The sequence below is a fragment of the Anas platyrhynchos genome, chromosome 3, assembly GCF_047663525.1.
Source record: "Anas platyrhynchos isolate ZD024472 breed Pekin duck chromosome 3, IASCAAS_PekinDuck_T2T, whole genome shotgun sequence".
NCBI lineage: Eukaryota > Metazoa > Chordata > Aves > Anseriformes > Anatidae > Anas > Anas platyrhynchos.
This window is the reverse complement of record NC_092589.1, coordinates 68,750,664-68,765,857: the sequence shown is the minus strand read 5'-3', so window position 1 is coordinate 68,765,857 and position 15,194 is coordinate 68,750,664. Positions and strand designations below refer to the sequence as shown.

At 33.8% G+C, this 15,194-nt stretch overlaps 1 protein-coding gene across 10 annotated transcripts in view; it reads right to left on the bottom strand.

Annotated features, from left to right (window-relative positions):
* The window catches only part of FAM184A (family with sequence similarity 184 member A), a 74,420-nt gene that overhangs the window by 30,791 nt on the left and 28,435 nt on the right, over window positions 1–15,194 (bottom strand). For all 10 annotated transcript variants that reach the window (XM_072036067.1, XM_072036072.1, XM_072036070.1 and 7 more), the window contains exons 5-9: window positions 14,545–14,742; window positions 10,278–10,400; window positions 8,009–8,170; window positions 5,813–5,938; window positions 5,493–5,639 (exon numbers count right to left, since the gene is read on the bottom strand). In XM_072036067.1, coding sequence (XP_071892168.1) covers window positions 5,493–5,639; window positions 5,813–5,938; window positions 8,009–8,170; window positions 10,278–10,400; window positions 14,545–14,742 — 756 coding nt within the window. The remainder of the gene's footprint in view (window positions 1–5,492; window positions 5,640–5,812; window positions 5,939–8,008; window positions 8,171–10,277; window positions 10,401–14,544; window positions 14,743–15,194) is intronic.

Here is a 15,194-nt window from a genome sequence, read left to right as displayed (position 1 = left end):
TGGAAGTGTTAGCTCCAAACATCAAGCTAAATTCCTTTATGACTCATGCATCATTAATTACACACTGTACTAAGAATTTAATGTTCTTTTCATGCACTGACAGGTAAAATTAAAAAGTCTTTCAGTCTCCTTCAGATTTACTAACTCAAATACTTCCAAACCAAAACTGATATCATTAAATTCCAATTAAAAGTTTATGATGAGAAAGACAAGATTCTTTAGATATGAAGATATCACAATTTCAAACAAACTAGATGTACTTTTAAATTTAGCTAATCACAACACCATGGGAGAAAAAATTAAAAGAAGATGAGACCAAAAGAGAGATGAAAATGAATTCCAGTAACACATTTATTCTTAAACAGAGAAACAAAGCAAACATTTATTAGTATTCCTATCATATCCCAGTGAAGATACTTTGAAAACTCAGATTTGTTCTGGGATTTTTTGGTCTTTGTTGCGGGGTAGCTCTTAGTTTTAAATTGTCTTTAATGAATTTCCTCTGTTAAATTCAGAATCTATTAAACAAAAGAGTAAAATCACCACCATAGCTAAAAGCTCAGAAAAAGAGAGAGTACAGCTGGCTGGATCTCATGCATTTTTGTTTGAAACGAATGTTTGTTTGAATGAAAACAGAACTACAATGACCAATCTGGATAGGATAAAAACACCAACTAAACTCCAGGATCACATCTCTGCATGGAATATGGATCCTGGAACAAGGCTTTGTTATTAAAGAGTACAGACAATTGCTAAACAAGGGGGAATACTCTCAAGAAACAGTTCTCTGAAGGCTTCAGTGACTCTGGATTGCATTATTATTCATATGCTCACATACAATAAATTTTGATTTGCTTAAAGCATAGGTTTCCCACTCAGATTACAGGAGTACTGATTCCTGAGAGTCAGTGCTAAGTGGCAGGGTCCTTACAGGAACTGGACCAGAGGTCCTAGGTAGGAACTCCCAAAGCTCCCCTGATTCTCTGGGACTCCTATTACCACAGTAGTAAGAGCTACAGTCACTTGTGAAAAGTTTCCCAGAGCTGCAGGTAGTGGTGCCTCTTTGAAAAACAAACAACAAAAAAGCAAGCATAAATATCTACAGATTAAAGAAGAGGCATGCAACTTTATCCTGAACTGCATTCTAGGTCCCCTCCTTGGTATGATTTCTCTTTTTACTCTCTTGAATTTCTGCATTTCATATTTGTAAGTACTTTTTAACTTTTGCCCCAAATCCTTATAGGGAGACATTTACCATCCACTAGGTGTCATATTAACCTTACTGATAGTACTGAATACAAGAATGACCAGAGTTAGAGTAAAGAAGTTTCTTGAAATTTACATCCTGCCCAATTCTGACAGACAAACATTTACACAGTGTGTTCATGAGAAGATCAAGTGAAAGGAATGCAATGATTCTGTGCTCAGAGTTAATCCTCCTTCCTTCAGGAAACAGATATATAGTATACGCAGGTTTTCTCTAGCAGAAATTTCCAGCACCCATTCAACAGCGAATCTTCTAAGCCAAGGATTACCAAGACTGTATAACAGGCCATTAATCCTCATGCTAAGGAAAGCAAGTAGCATTTCCTGATTTTGCTTATGTGGATGCATGTCAGTAAGCACAACAGGCAAATAAAGACCTAGCAATAAATGTCCTTAGGTAGTAAACTGGACAACAGTCATTTACAGATGGGCATAGGAGCTCTATGACTTTTCTACAGCACTCAGTTTCGTGAAAAAGACTGTATTCAGAAGCCAGAACTTGTTTTTAAGACTCTGTGAAAGAGTATGAATTTTTCTAGAAACTGCAATTTGAATAAAATCTACATCAAAATGAAATATTTATACTTTGATATAAATAAAAGTTTCTCATGTTTATTTTGAGATTGTTTAAAAAGGAAAAAAAAAAACATAATAGAAACAAACTCCAAATATGAAGTTTCCATAACCTTTTTCAAAACAGTGGCAAACCTTTGCAGTGGGACAAACAATAAAGGGCTACCAAGTGTATGTAGTATATTTTTGTCCATTCTCACTGTACTTTTATTTCCACTAACAGAAGATGGTATCTCTGTATGCAAAACGTTAACAAAGTTAGAAATAATGTCATGCTAATGCTTGGTCACATAATAGTATGAAAATACATCAGAATTGGGGAAAAACTGATAAAAATTTCTTTCAACTTACTGGAACTTGTATTACTGGTAAGTAAGGAAGACAGGAGAACCAATACATGTATTTGCTAAAACACAGAAAAGTTCATCACAATCATATTACCTGGTTCAGTTTACAGAAATAGAAAGAATATAGAAATAAATAGATAGGATAGGAATAGATAGGAATATATGCATGTCGAACTGAGCATAAATTCTCAAAATTGAAGGTTGCAAAACATGAAGCAGCAGAACAGAGAACACACTCATGCTTTAAAAAAGAAAATTTCTTCCATTTTGCTCGTGGTAAAGCCTTCTCAGCAGTAAAATGTTTTTAAGAAAAAACATTAAAAGTGCATTCCACAGCTAAGAGAAATGGAAAAGAGCCAGCACATCTGATTTTGCTACATATTTCATGAAGATACTCCCTCATGGATTGATATAGAAGTACTTGGTAAAATTTGCAGGAGAAAAAATAAAGGCAAAGCACTTTCTTTTTTTATGTCTTCAACAACCATTGCTCATATCAGAAAAAAGAGATATGCACTTGGTCTTTAGACACTGATCCAATTAACTTACCAACCAGAAATTTAACTGTAGATGTTAAGTGATGCTTTACAACCAGCAATAAGGCATTTAAACTTCTGGTCAGCTGAAAAGCATTTTCTCTCAAGGGAGTTATTTTACTCATAACAAAACTCTACTGTTACAAAATCAATAATCCTACATGTAATTCCATAAAAGACTACTTAGCAGTACTGGCATAAAAGCAAAAATATTACCTTGCTTCATTTAAAACTAGGTCTCATCTATCAAATATGCAACAACTGGAATATGACAGAAATTTGGCAATTAGTGTAACATTAAAAATATCTTAGCATGTTTTATGGACATAAGTTGTTGGATTCAACTTTTTTTTTTTTTTAATATTGTCACCATTTATAGTTGTCCCTCGTCATTCATTTATTACGGCCCCAATCTGCAGTACCCCAAAATGGGCATACTGTGTGTATAACACAGTATTCTATAACATTTTCTACAGTTTAAATAAATACACTGTGTCTCTTCTCTCCATTCATTAAAACCAGCTTTTTCAAAACCTTGCTTACATAACCATTCCAATACTTCAATTTAGGTATTATACTTCATTGTAACTCATTTTCAGTCAATTATGAGATGCATCAATACATATTAGAAAACAATGTACCCACAAGAATGGAAGCACATAGTAAATTTATCAAGAAACACAGTTATTATCTAAATTAAAAAGCATATTACTATCACTGTTTCACACTGGACATCATATTTCATCAAGTATGCAAAAAATGATACTCAAGTCCTTTAAACTTAAACTGTATCTGTCAAATATACATTATCACACTTTTTTTTTTTTTTTTTTTTTTTTTAGAAAAGCAATCCCTCCCCAGTGTTCATTAGAACTTTCTGGAATGCCCTATACTGCAATATACTGATGAGCAATTAATTTATGAATTCAACCTTTCTGAACAGCATTTCTACAACTAAAGGTCAAGCTCCAGACACTTTCTAAACATAAAGAGCATAGGCAGACCACATTTTCTGCCAAGTTAAGAGTTTACAAATGATTTTGCAGACAGCAGTGGACCTTGCTCTTGTATTATTTTGACAAAGCATTGTATAGTACTGCTGCTATAGACCAGGGAAATGCTTCAGATGTACAAGTTTGAACTGCAGAAAAATGAGTTGGAACTTTGCTCTCTTCCCAATAATTTAATGGACCTTGTGCTTGTCAAATGCGTTTTCTGAAACTGTAGGTTAGATTTATTACAGTATTTTTAAAAGGAAAAGAGAAACATGTTAAAAATACTGAAAGCTTAACATACCACTCTCTATTTGTACTCATGTAAAAAATGCACTTCACAGGTTCAAGTAAATAGAACAAATGAAGCTTGGTTAAAGACAAGTAAGTGAAACTTGACATTAAATGAGTTCAATTCCTTTATTACATTCACATTGTAAAAAGCGTCACACCAAGAACTTTCAAAGCCTTCAGCTTTTATGAGCCTAGACTACAAGATTTTAAAAGCTTAAATTTCTTTGGCTGCAAAACACATTGTTATCTGCTCATATAAGAAGCTCTGTAATCAAGTGCACGTTCAGTTATTAAACTTCTCAAATTAGACAACAAAATAAAAGCCATCCCGAAGAGCAGCACCGTGAAATCACAGTCATCTAATGAGTTCCTTTTTTTTTTTTTTTTTTTTTTGCTTTAAAATGTATTTGTTCATTGTCAGCTATTCTTTCAAACCGTAGACAACAAAACAAGCACTATCACATTTATGGTTTGGAAAAAGTACAAAGCAAGTATTTTCTGTGAATTACCTAACATAACTGAGTTGATAAGTATGAGCTGCAATTACAAAGCCAGTATTTATAAAAAAAATTATCCCAAAATAATGTCCAAAATTACTTAAGAGAAGACATAGTTGTAAGAAATACATTGTAGAAGCTGAGGGATGTTTTGACTTTTCAGTGACCTGTACAGTGTCTGTACTGTAAAGACATAAGATAACTCCAAAGAATTAGCTTGGGTAAATATTTACAATAGAGTAGGTGAGCAGAGAGAATCACAAAGTTTTTCAGTGAAGTTGTGAGACTCCCACTGCCTCCAAAAAATCTGCAAAAAGTTTTATTTCACAGAATCACAGAATTTCTAGGTTGGAAGAGACCTCAAGATCATCGAGTCCAACCTCTAACCTAACACTAACAGTCCCCACTAAACCATATCCCTAAGCTCTACATCTAAACGTCTTTTGAAGACTTCCAGGGATGGTGACTCCACCACCTCCCTGGGCAGCCCGTTCCAGTGCCTCACAACCCTTTCAGTAAAGAAATTCTTCCTAACATCTAACCTAAAACTCCCCTGGCGTAACTTTAGCCCATTCCCCCTCGTCCTGTCACCAGGCACATGGGAGAACAGGCCAACCCCCACCTCTCTACAGCCTCCTTTAATGTACTTATACAGAGCAATAAGGTCACCCCTGAGCCTCCTCTTCTCTAGGCTGAACAAGCCCAGCTCCTTCAGCCGCTCCTCATAGGACTTGCTCTCCAGGCCCCTCACCAGCTTCGTCGCCCTTCTTTGGATTTGCATTCAGCATGAAGAACATTCATATCATTTTAAGGTATCTTCATGGATTACTCAAAACATTCATTAATGATTAGCTTTAAAAAAACATTACACTAACAAATTTCATTTCAAAGACATATGTCACAAAGAATTTCATGTAGCTAATTGGTAATAATGCATCAGAAACCAAATAGTAATGGCCTTCAAATTCTCAAAGAGACTATACTTACCTGGTCTAAAAGATCTTCAACTTTTTTTTGCCATCCATCCCTGGCCGCATTTTTTTCACGTTCTTTCAGCTGCAATAGTTGAGTCATAGCTGCTTTCTTATCCTCTTCATGTTGAAGCCTCAGCTCTTCACGAAGCTTATTACACTCCTGTCTAAAAATAAAGGTCAAATAACTAAAATGCAAAATAAAAACTTAGCAATAACTGGAAAAGCTTAGATAATACCAAAAAAACCTTTGTTTTACTTTTCATTTGCTGTTACATTTGTACTTAATACTTACTTTATTTCTTATTAAAAGAAAACAAAGACAAAATTTAATACTTGCCGAAGATTTTCTGTCCATTTGATTTCCAAGTCACGAGCCATTCTGTCAACTTTGAACTTTTCTTCTTCTCTCATGGCAGCAATCATTGCTTCGTGCTGTTGTCTCTCCTGATCTAGTTCTCCCTGCAAACACAAGCTTTACAATAGAGACTGATCAGCAGCAAAAAAGTATTTCAAACCTTACATTTATGTATTTATAACAAAAACATCTGTTACAATTGGCTTATAAGCTTTGGACTATACTTTTTCACTGTGTTGTTCCTGATTTCACCTATTAATGCCTATACTTCCACTGATATTTCATACCTGTGGAATGCAGTTCTGTACTCCTCTAAAAAGTTTTTAAAAGGAATTTGCAAATACGTCATTTTGAAAATAATCTTTTCCAATATTGCTATTTGGAAACACAATAATTTGTTACAAGACATCTCAAGAGGTCTTCCAATCCTATTCAGTACAGGACTAACTTCAAAATTAGAGCAGGCTGCTCAGGTTCATCAGGTTCTTGTCAAGTTGTTAATGTTTCTTTTAATTAGCAATTAGTGCTTGAATTACAAACCTCGAGCCATCTGGATTAGATACACAGTTCATATATCTTTTTATTTCTTGACCAATAGAAATGGGGTTTTATTCTGAATATAGAAAAAACAAATAAACAACAAAAAAAAAACCACTTTGGATTTCATATCAATTTCTGTTCAAATTTTACCATACTAAATAGTATTATGTACTACCAAGATTCATGCTTACAAGAATATTTTTCAGCAGTGCTGGCTTCATTCATGAGAAGCAAACATTGCCATCTAAATTTAATATTTTTTTTTTCATGTAAGAATTTTTCTGTACTATTTTGTCTATTTATAGATTTGAAAATCTCTTAAGATAAATGTTATTGCCAATAGTCTGCTATATATGAATATTTAAATGTGAATAAATGAAGAGATAAGATTGTAGTAGCTTGTATGCACACTTAAAGAAATTACAAAAAATACAGAGGAAGTTATAAACTGTAACAGGGTGCACATCATATGACTATAGATTAAAAAAAATAATAACAATATCCTGCTTCAAGCTGCTCCTTTAAAGAAAATTACAGCAGTATGAAATCAGATTCAGGGATATTTTTTCTTTTGCTTTACTTCAAATATTTGCTGTAATCTTGTAAATGTGCTTTGTTCATTGAGGAAAGAGGGGAAAAAAAAATTATGCCCAGTATTGAAGTATCGAAGAATGGCTTAGGTTGGAAGGGACCTTAAAGATCATCTAACTCTAACCCCCTGCCATGGCAGGGATGCAACCCACAAGATCAGGTTATCCAAGGCCCCATCCAGCCTGGCCTTGAACATCTCTAGGGATGGGGCACCCACAGCTTCTCTGGGCAACCCATGCCAATGCCTCACTACCCTTACAGTGAAGAATTCCCTCCTAATGTCTAATCTAAATCTATCATCTTTTAGTTTAAGGCCATTCCCCCTTGTCCTATCATTATCTCCCCAAGTAGAGTCCTTCTCCATCCTTTTTATAAGTCTCCTTTAAGTACCGAAAGGCTGCAATGAGGTCTCCCCAGAGCCTTCTCTTTCTCCAGGTTGAACATCCCCAGCTCTCCCAGCCTTTCATCATGCTCCAGCCCTCTGATCATCTTTGTGGCCCACCTCTTGTCAGTAGATGACCTACTGACAGATAACTTGCAGTTCTATTATTTTACATTCATATCACAGCTTTTCTTTCTTAAAATTTTATAAAAATAATAACTAAAAACAAACAAAAACCCCACCTCTCAGTGTAATCTTGTATCTCATTCTAATGTGATTTTAATGAGGTATGAGTAGGTGATGGTAGCCATACTACCTGGAGTTCAGAGTGCTGAGCTTACCCACAAAACCGTGTTAGGCACATGTTTCAATGAGTTCTAGAGCCAATAGTGTTCTGGGTCATGTTTATCATCAAGACATGAAACTGTCTAGTACAGCAGAGGTGTAACACATATCTTTTTCACTTTTTCATGAGATTTTGTGGACTCAGGCATCTGAGAAGTATGACTCGATACAGTTTGTACAGACTTACTGTGGCAGGTACAGTTCATATAGCTCCTTCAATAACGTATACATTATAACATGTCTTGCCATTTCAATAACAAGACTGAAATCACAGTGATGGTACTTTGCACAAATTATTTTCCAATGCTATGGTTACCTCAACATTATACAATGAATCTGTAGTTTCACGCAGTCTTGCTCTTGTTAACTCTAGTTCTTTCTGGAGTATTTCCTGAGCTTCCTGAAGACTGGAGATATGTCCTTCTGCAGTACCAAGGCCTTGTTCACTTTTTCGTACAAGATCTTGCAGACGACAAACCTACAACATATCAAAAAAGGTAACTTATATAATTATTACTAACAGCTCAGTCAGCTTGGTTTCATTTTCTTCTATTTTTAATTCCAATCTTTTTTTTTTCCTTTGCACAACCTGTTCTCCTTTAATATCACTTAATGTTTGTGTATTAAAAAACAAAATCTTGTAATACTGGAAGAGCAAACAAAGATTCAGATTAAAGGATTTTTTACAAGGAAAAAATCCAACTTATAAATGAAGCACTTTGGAAAGGAAAGAGGTTACATAAAAGTTCTGAAATTACCTGTAATTTTACTGTGAGAAAGCATATTTTATGCAAATTAAATTAACAAGAAACACTATTTCTAAACACATAAGCTTTAATCTAATGGATAAATTGACTTGTACCAGGGTATATTTGTTTTCAGATTGCTATCTGTCCATAAATTAGTCTGTAAATTATAATAGTATATAGTGTTTGTAAATTAAAATGTGATTATTTCCCTAACTGCAACATAACAATACATTTATGTGTAACCTGTTTGTACTTCAGTTTCCCATTTGTATAACAATAAAATAGCAAAACTTCTTTTGCTTTAAGTAAGAATATTAGAAATTAAACATTGCATATTAAACAGAAAAACTTTTTTTCATATATAGGCTAGAAAAGTGGAATAATGACAGGCAGATGAGACCCAAGAAGAGCAGCAAAAGAGAAGTTTTTTTCAGAAATAACAGCATATCTCATTGCCTCTTCACGTTGATATAAATATCAAGGAATGAGTGTCTTAAAACATTATCTTTGGGTTTCTGTGTAACGTTAACTACTTCTTCTGTTTGTTAGCATAATTATATAATTATTAATTATGTGCAAGTACTGAAAGCTGTTTAAAATGGTCCTTAGTAAAACCATCAGAAATCCTTTGCATGGAGAGGGCAGTCTAAGAACTGGCCCTATCAGAGACACAGACAATCTTTCTAAAAAATCTTGATTGGTCAAAGATGAAATGAGGAGAAATAAAAATAAAAATAAAAATAAAAATAAAAATAAAAATAAAAATAAAAATAAAAATAAAAATAAAAATAAAAATAAAAATAAAAATAAAAATAAAAATAAAAGAGGAATTAACCTAGGAATCTAAAGGGTAAAAAGGCAACTTAATCCTAAAATATGTGAAAAAGGTGGTATCGACTTAATCAGAACACTCAAAGAAATTTCTGGCAAGTATTTAAGACGATGCCCTTCTTAAGTAGCTTGATGCTAGGAATAGGCTTAATGAGGCTTGAATCTTCCTTGTCCTTTGGCTAAGATAGTTGCTGTAAAAAAAAATCTGTCAACAAAGAAAACAAGATGGCATAGGTTCAAAAACAGCCTTTTCAGCAAAGATGCTGAGTTAATGTCTGCAGAAAGCGATAAATATATTCCTACCATTAAATGAAGTCTGTAACTTAAAAACAAACAAAAAAGGAAGAAGAAGCAGAAACATAAAAAATAAGCTAAAGATGTGCCAGACATTTCACAGACAAGTTTCTTCCAGATCAGTGAACACACTGAGAAACTATTCTCAATTGTCAATATTATAAACTCAAAAATAAAAGTGTATTGGGATATGCGTTTAACACAGATTGCATATATCAATATGTTTTAAATAGTTTTGCTCATTATAAGGAAGTGTTGCATGTCATCTTTTGCTGGAAATATATGAAGACCATCTGCAAGTTAGGAAGCTGACTAAAATTTACAGTATGTTAATTAAAAACCAATGTGGGTTTAATTACAAGTTATTCTTTCCCCTCTTTGTCTCGACATCCTTTATATAGAGAGATCTTAGTAGCTAAAGTGAAGTTAAGCAGAGTAAAAACAAGCACAGCTATTTATGTCAAATTTTTGTACTTTTTTTTTGCTTTATTAATTTTGTAGAAGACTATAAAATCGTTTCTCAGAAGGAGTTGAGTAACTTATGCTTGAAGAATATTCCACTTTAAATAGAAATAATACTCTGCACAGACTGAACAGTGTAGACCTTGCTTTGCACTGGAATCTAAGCACAAACTGAGTACAAGCTCATTATTGATTAAATGTGATCTAATGCACAGGACTATTAGCTGATACAATTAAGTTAACACTTACCTCCTGATTGGCAGATGTTAGTTTTGTTGTCAATTCTTCTCTCAGGTTTTCCAGCTCTTGTCGAAGCTGATTCTTATCATCCTCCAAATGCAGTTTCTCTTTCTCAAACTGCTGCTCCAACTCCTTCAGAAATAAGAAAAAATGTTAAACATCTGTGATAAGGTTATCAAAAAGTACAGGCATACCACATGAAAATTCTTCTTCTTTGCACAAATAATATTCCTGATCTCAAGCAAGAATTGTCCTTTCCTTGAAGTGTTAAAACATGAACATTTACTTCTATTTACAATAGAGGTATTAATTTTTCATCTTATTTTGTCTCTAACATCCTTGATTAATCACGAAATAAAGACATACAGGACTTCCTTCTCAATGATTAGTTTCACTTTGCATTTAATTAGCAAAATCATTAAAACTACATCTACTTTCACAGTTCCGCAATCCATCAACACTTAAAAAAATTTCACTTTGTATAAAATTACACTGATAATGCTTATCTGTTGGCCTTCAACCATTTACCTCCTACACATAACTGCAAAGGCAATAGGAAAACTTAAAATCCAGACTGAGCTTTAAGAAGTTTTTCATGCTGTTACTATTAAAAATAGATATCTAAATAACCACACCATAAATATAAATTTTATATAGAATCCAAACTAATCTAGAATTTGTCCTCAAGTTCAGATATGTGGAAGGAATCAGATTAACACTGTTTTCCTTCAATTGCTGTAGAGTGACAACCAAATTCTGTTGTTTTCAGAGGACCTGATGAATCACTCTGTGACAAATGATGCTTAAGACTTGTACAATCTTTCTTGTTTGCACTATGAAATATGCTGTGGCAAAATTTCATTGGTACTATTCAGACCCTATTCTGATAACTGAGTAATTAGATCTTTTATGACACTTGTCAGTACAGCTGTGCAGTTCTGAAAAATTATTAGCAACTCTATTTTCATAATCCTTCTATAAGCTGTAAAAACGGCATCAGTACATTTTATAGCTGGAAACATTGAAGCAAAGAAATATTAAAGCCATTTCTTCAGAGTCCTATTCTCATTATTTACAGAACTCATGTCCCATTTTTTCCAGACTACTAAGCCCCAGATGACTTTCCTAGTCTTTCAGTCCCAAAGAAATCCTCATGTTGTCTACCCAAAGGCTTCTTGTACTATGTTCTTTCCTCAGATTAGACTCAACTCCTCTCAGCATTTGAGACCTCTGTGTCTTCCTTGAATTACTCAGAAAACAAACAAACAAAAAAAGGGACATACATTTCACAGATATAGTATACCAATTAAGAAATACTGAGATCTAGACCCTGACATCTTTTGATAGTTAACTTCCCCTGACTAGAATCAAGTTTCACAATTCTCACATTTATAGGTGTTCCCTGTATTAACTAATTTAATGATTTAAGAACAACTATTTTATGTTCTTTTATTCTCTATGTTACTTTTAATAGCTATTTTTTTTAAACAATTTTTGTAAGGTACCCAGAACATAAGATAAAAACACCGCTGATGCAAAGATGTTCTAAAATAACAGATATAAAAAGATTTAAATATTTTCATCAGGTGTACAGAAAGACCATTACATATTGGAAAGCAATGCAATTGCAGAAGGCAACCATGTCCCCTAGTAAATTATTCTTCCTAAGCATCAGTGACTACAGCAGCAATATTTTAATAAAACAATAATGTAACAAAAAAGATACTATAAGGAAAAAAAAGAAGAAAAGAAAAAACCCACAATGTAACAACAACAAAAGATCTCTGTAGTTTCAAGTCCAACTGGCTGTGACTCTGCCTGTCACAGAACTTTTTTTCCTTGGGGTTAGTGTAAGAGACTCACCAGGCCCCAGAAACATCCTGCTAAGTTCAGTGAACTTTAACAGAATTCCCAGGTTCAGTTTGCCTAAATACCAGGATCAACGGCAGCTTCAACAGGTCCCTGCTATATGCTGCCATATACTTAGATCTTCTGAGGTCCCTTCCAAACTGGGTTATTTTAAAATTATTTTAAAATTCTAAATTCAGCTTTCAGGTACCTACCACTCCAGACATATACGCAGTATGGGTACCCTAGCACAGGTACGGGAAGCTGATCTAGGACAAAACACTTTTAGTTTTCCTGACAGCACTTATTTATGGGAGAGCAGTGCTGATATCAAGTCTGTGTCAAACCTCAGAGGAGAATGGGTAATGCTCCTGTTATCACAGATCTGATTTCCTCTTCCCCAACCTTCTTGGTTTTGCCTACTGCAATATCCTCAGCTTGCTCGTACCTTGCTTACAGGTTGCAAGCTGCACAGCTCCACAGAACTGCAGTTTCCTCTGCTTTATATCCCAAACGTAAATGTAGTATCAACTTGAGACATGTAAAACAACAGCAAAGGGAAATAATTTACAATCTACAATCTATATCCTCTGAAAAGTAACTTTAAGGCATGGACTTCTTCTTTTTTGGTCAGTAATGGATATGATATGAGTAGATTTCTACCTGTTGCTGCACAAAACCAACTTAAACAAGTTTTGAAACCCTCCATGTTCAACAAGCTTGAAACAATAACTACCTCAACTGGAAACAGGCTGACTTTCAGGTAGTAAAAAGACATTATGCATAAGCAACAGATTTTTTCTGGTTTAAAAGTGTAAGCTTAGCTATTTTATAAAGCTCAAAAAATGAAAACATTCATCTCAATGGTATCTTTAAGTATGAGCAATACATCTTCATTTGGCAATCTGCCAGTGGGAAATTCTTCAGAGTGAGGATAGCTTCAGCAGTTAATGCAATTATTCTTTGCTCTCTAACCCACTCTGAATTGTTTCCAATGTTCCATGTACGACTCACTAAGAGTCTCAGAGTTAAAGCTAGTGCTTAGGAGTCCATAAATAAGAATTTTTATGTATTTGGTCCTGAAATGTGGAGAAATCAAACAATACCAGTAAGTACTGCTTGGAGTAGCAGAGAGAATTCCTTATTTCGTTATTTATAGATAGATAGATAGATATCGATTTATATAAATATTTATTTATTGATTTATTTATTCCTTATTTGTTCCTTTACCATAAATAATCTATCTCCCCTTAAGAAAAACAGGGAACACTAGTTAAATTACAGTTAAAAATTGCAATTCTTTTGCAGATATGTCTTTGTGTTTACTGAACCTAAAATTAATGCTCCTACAGATAAGTTTTCTTCTGTATAAGAGTAAACCTAGGAATGAGAAAACCTCAGTATCTTTTCAAAGAAGGCAAATGAAGTCACAAACAAAGATGACCCCACCCCACCCCCTAAAAAAACATCATCTTACTGAAGTGAAGGAAAATATTCCTAGACACCTTTACAATACATTGTTTTAATAAACGGTATTTTTAAGTTACAAACAAAGTAATCATGAAAGATCAGATGCATATATTTCTCAGAGAACTACTTCCATTACCGAGAGAGACAGAAGAAATCTCTGTGATTTATTCAAAATAAGTTTAAGAAGCAACACATTAGTATAATAATTTGGGGAAAAAAAAAGTCCAAGACCCACACCACTGCCTACACCTGTGTTTCGTGTTATATTTCTTGTGGACCAGAAGAGCACAACAAAGCCTTTACATTCAATGATTAACATTTATCCCATATCTTTTTTATACAGCAGAACTTGTGTATAACATATATACAACCAGACTACGAAATAATACGTCAAAATTTGTCCTCTCATCCCAAAAGGTGAATTCTGTGAAAGTGAAGAGCCTTTAAGTTTCAGTATTCTAGTCAAAGGTAAATTAATAGTCTACATACAACTAGCATGATTTTATACGTTAGGTACAGATGTTGTCTTCTGAGCATCCATAAAGTACTAATATATTATCTTTTTGAATTTATGGACTGTTCATGTTGAATTGTAAATAACTTTTAGCTTCCTTCAGAAAAACTAATCTTGAGTGATATTCCAACCATTCTGCATATGGATCACAAAACTGGAAAAACACACCTACTACACTTAAAAGTGGTAGTCTTCATCACAAAGAAAGATGTTTTGAGCTGAGAATTTTTCTTCTGTATGCAGAAAAATAAGATTATTTGTTTTTGTAAGGCATGTGTTACTTTATAATAAAGGCTGAGTAGTTTCTTCAGAAAGGCCCAGCAAATCTGCAGGTAGCTCCAAATAAGACTTGCCATTCAACAAAACCATGCAGTACAAGCCTAAAATTATAATATTTGTGTTTTTTTGGAATATGTTTGATTATTCAGAAAAAAACAAACCTACCATCTGCAGTTTTTTCTTATCTTTATTAGCATTACTGTGTGCAGCCTCGATTGCAGTATGGTGTTTCCAGGTCAATTCTTCTAAAGTCTTTGAATGAGCTTCCTTCAATTGTGCAGCCTCTCCTTCTAATCTTGCTTGCAGTTTTACCAGCTCCTTCTCATAATATTCACGTTGTGTCTCCCTTGCTTCATTTACTTTCTACAAAAGATGAAGAGAAAAAAAATTTACTTCTATTCAAGGGTGACAAAATCCTAGTACCATTCCAGTAAGATGAAAAAATACAAAACATTACTGATGACATAAATCAACAAAAATTAACTTTCATACAAAGCAAATTGAGTGAACACTAAGCATTGATTAAACCAGTACGTAACCATAAACTAGTTTAAATATATCCATGCAAAACAATATATCCATTTAAAAATCTTTTTTTTTTTCTTTTTCACTATTTAATCTGGGGAAACAGCCATCAGGTATCAAGTCTCATTGGTTTCAAACACGTGCAGCACCTTTTCATAGACTTTATTTTTTTAAAGTATTATTTAACCATTCCACTTTTCTTTTTACCAAAACACTTTTGATACTAGGCATCTATGCATATCACAGTAAGTTATATGAGATTGCTTAAAAGATGTCCAAAGCAGTCTGAG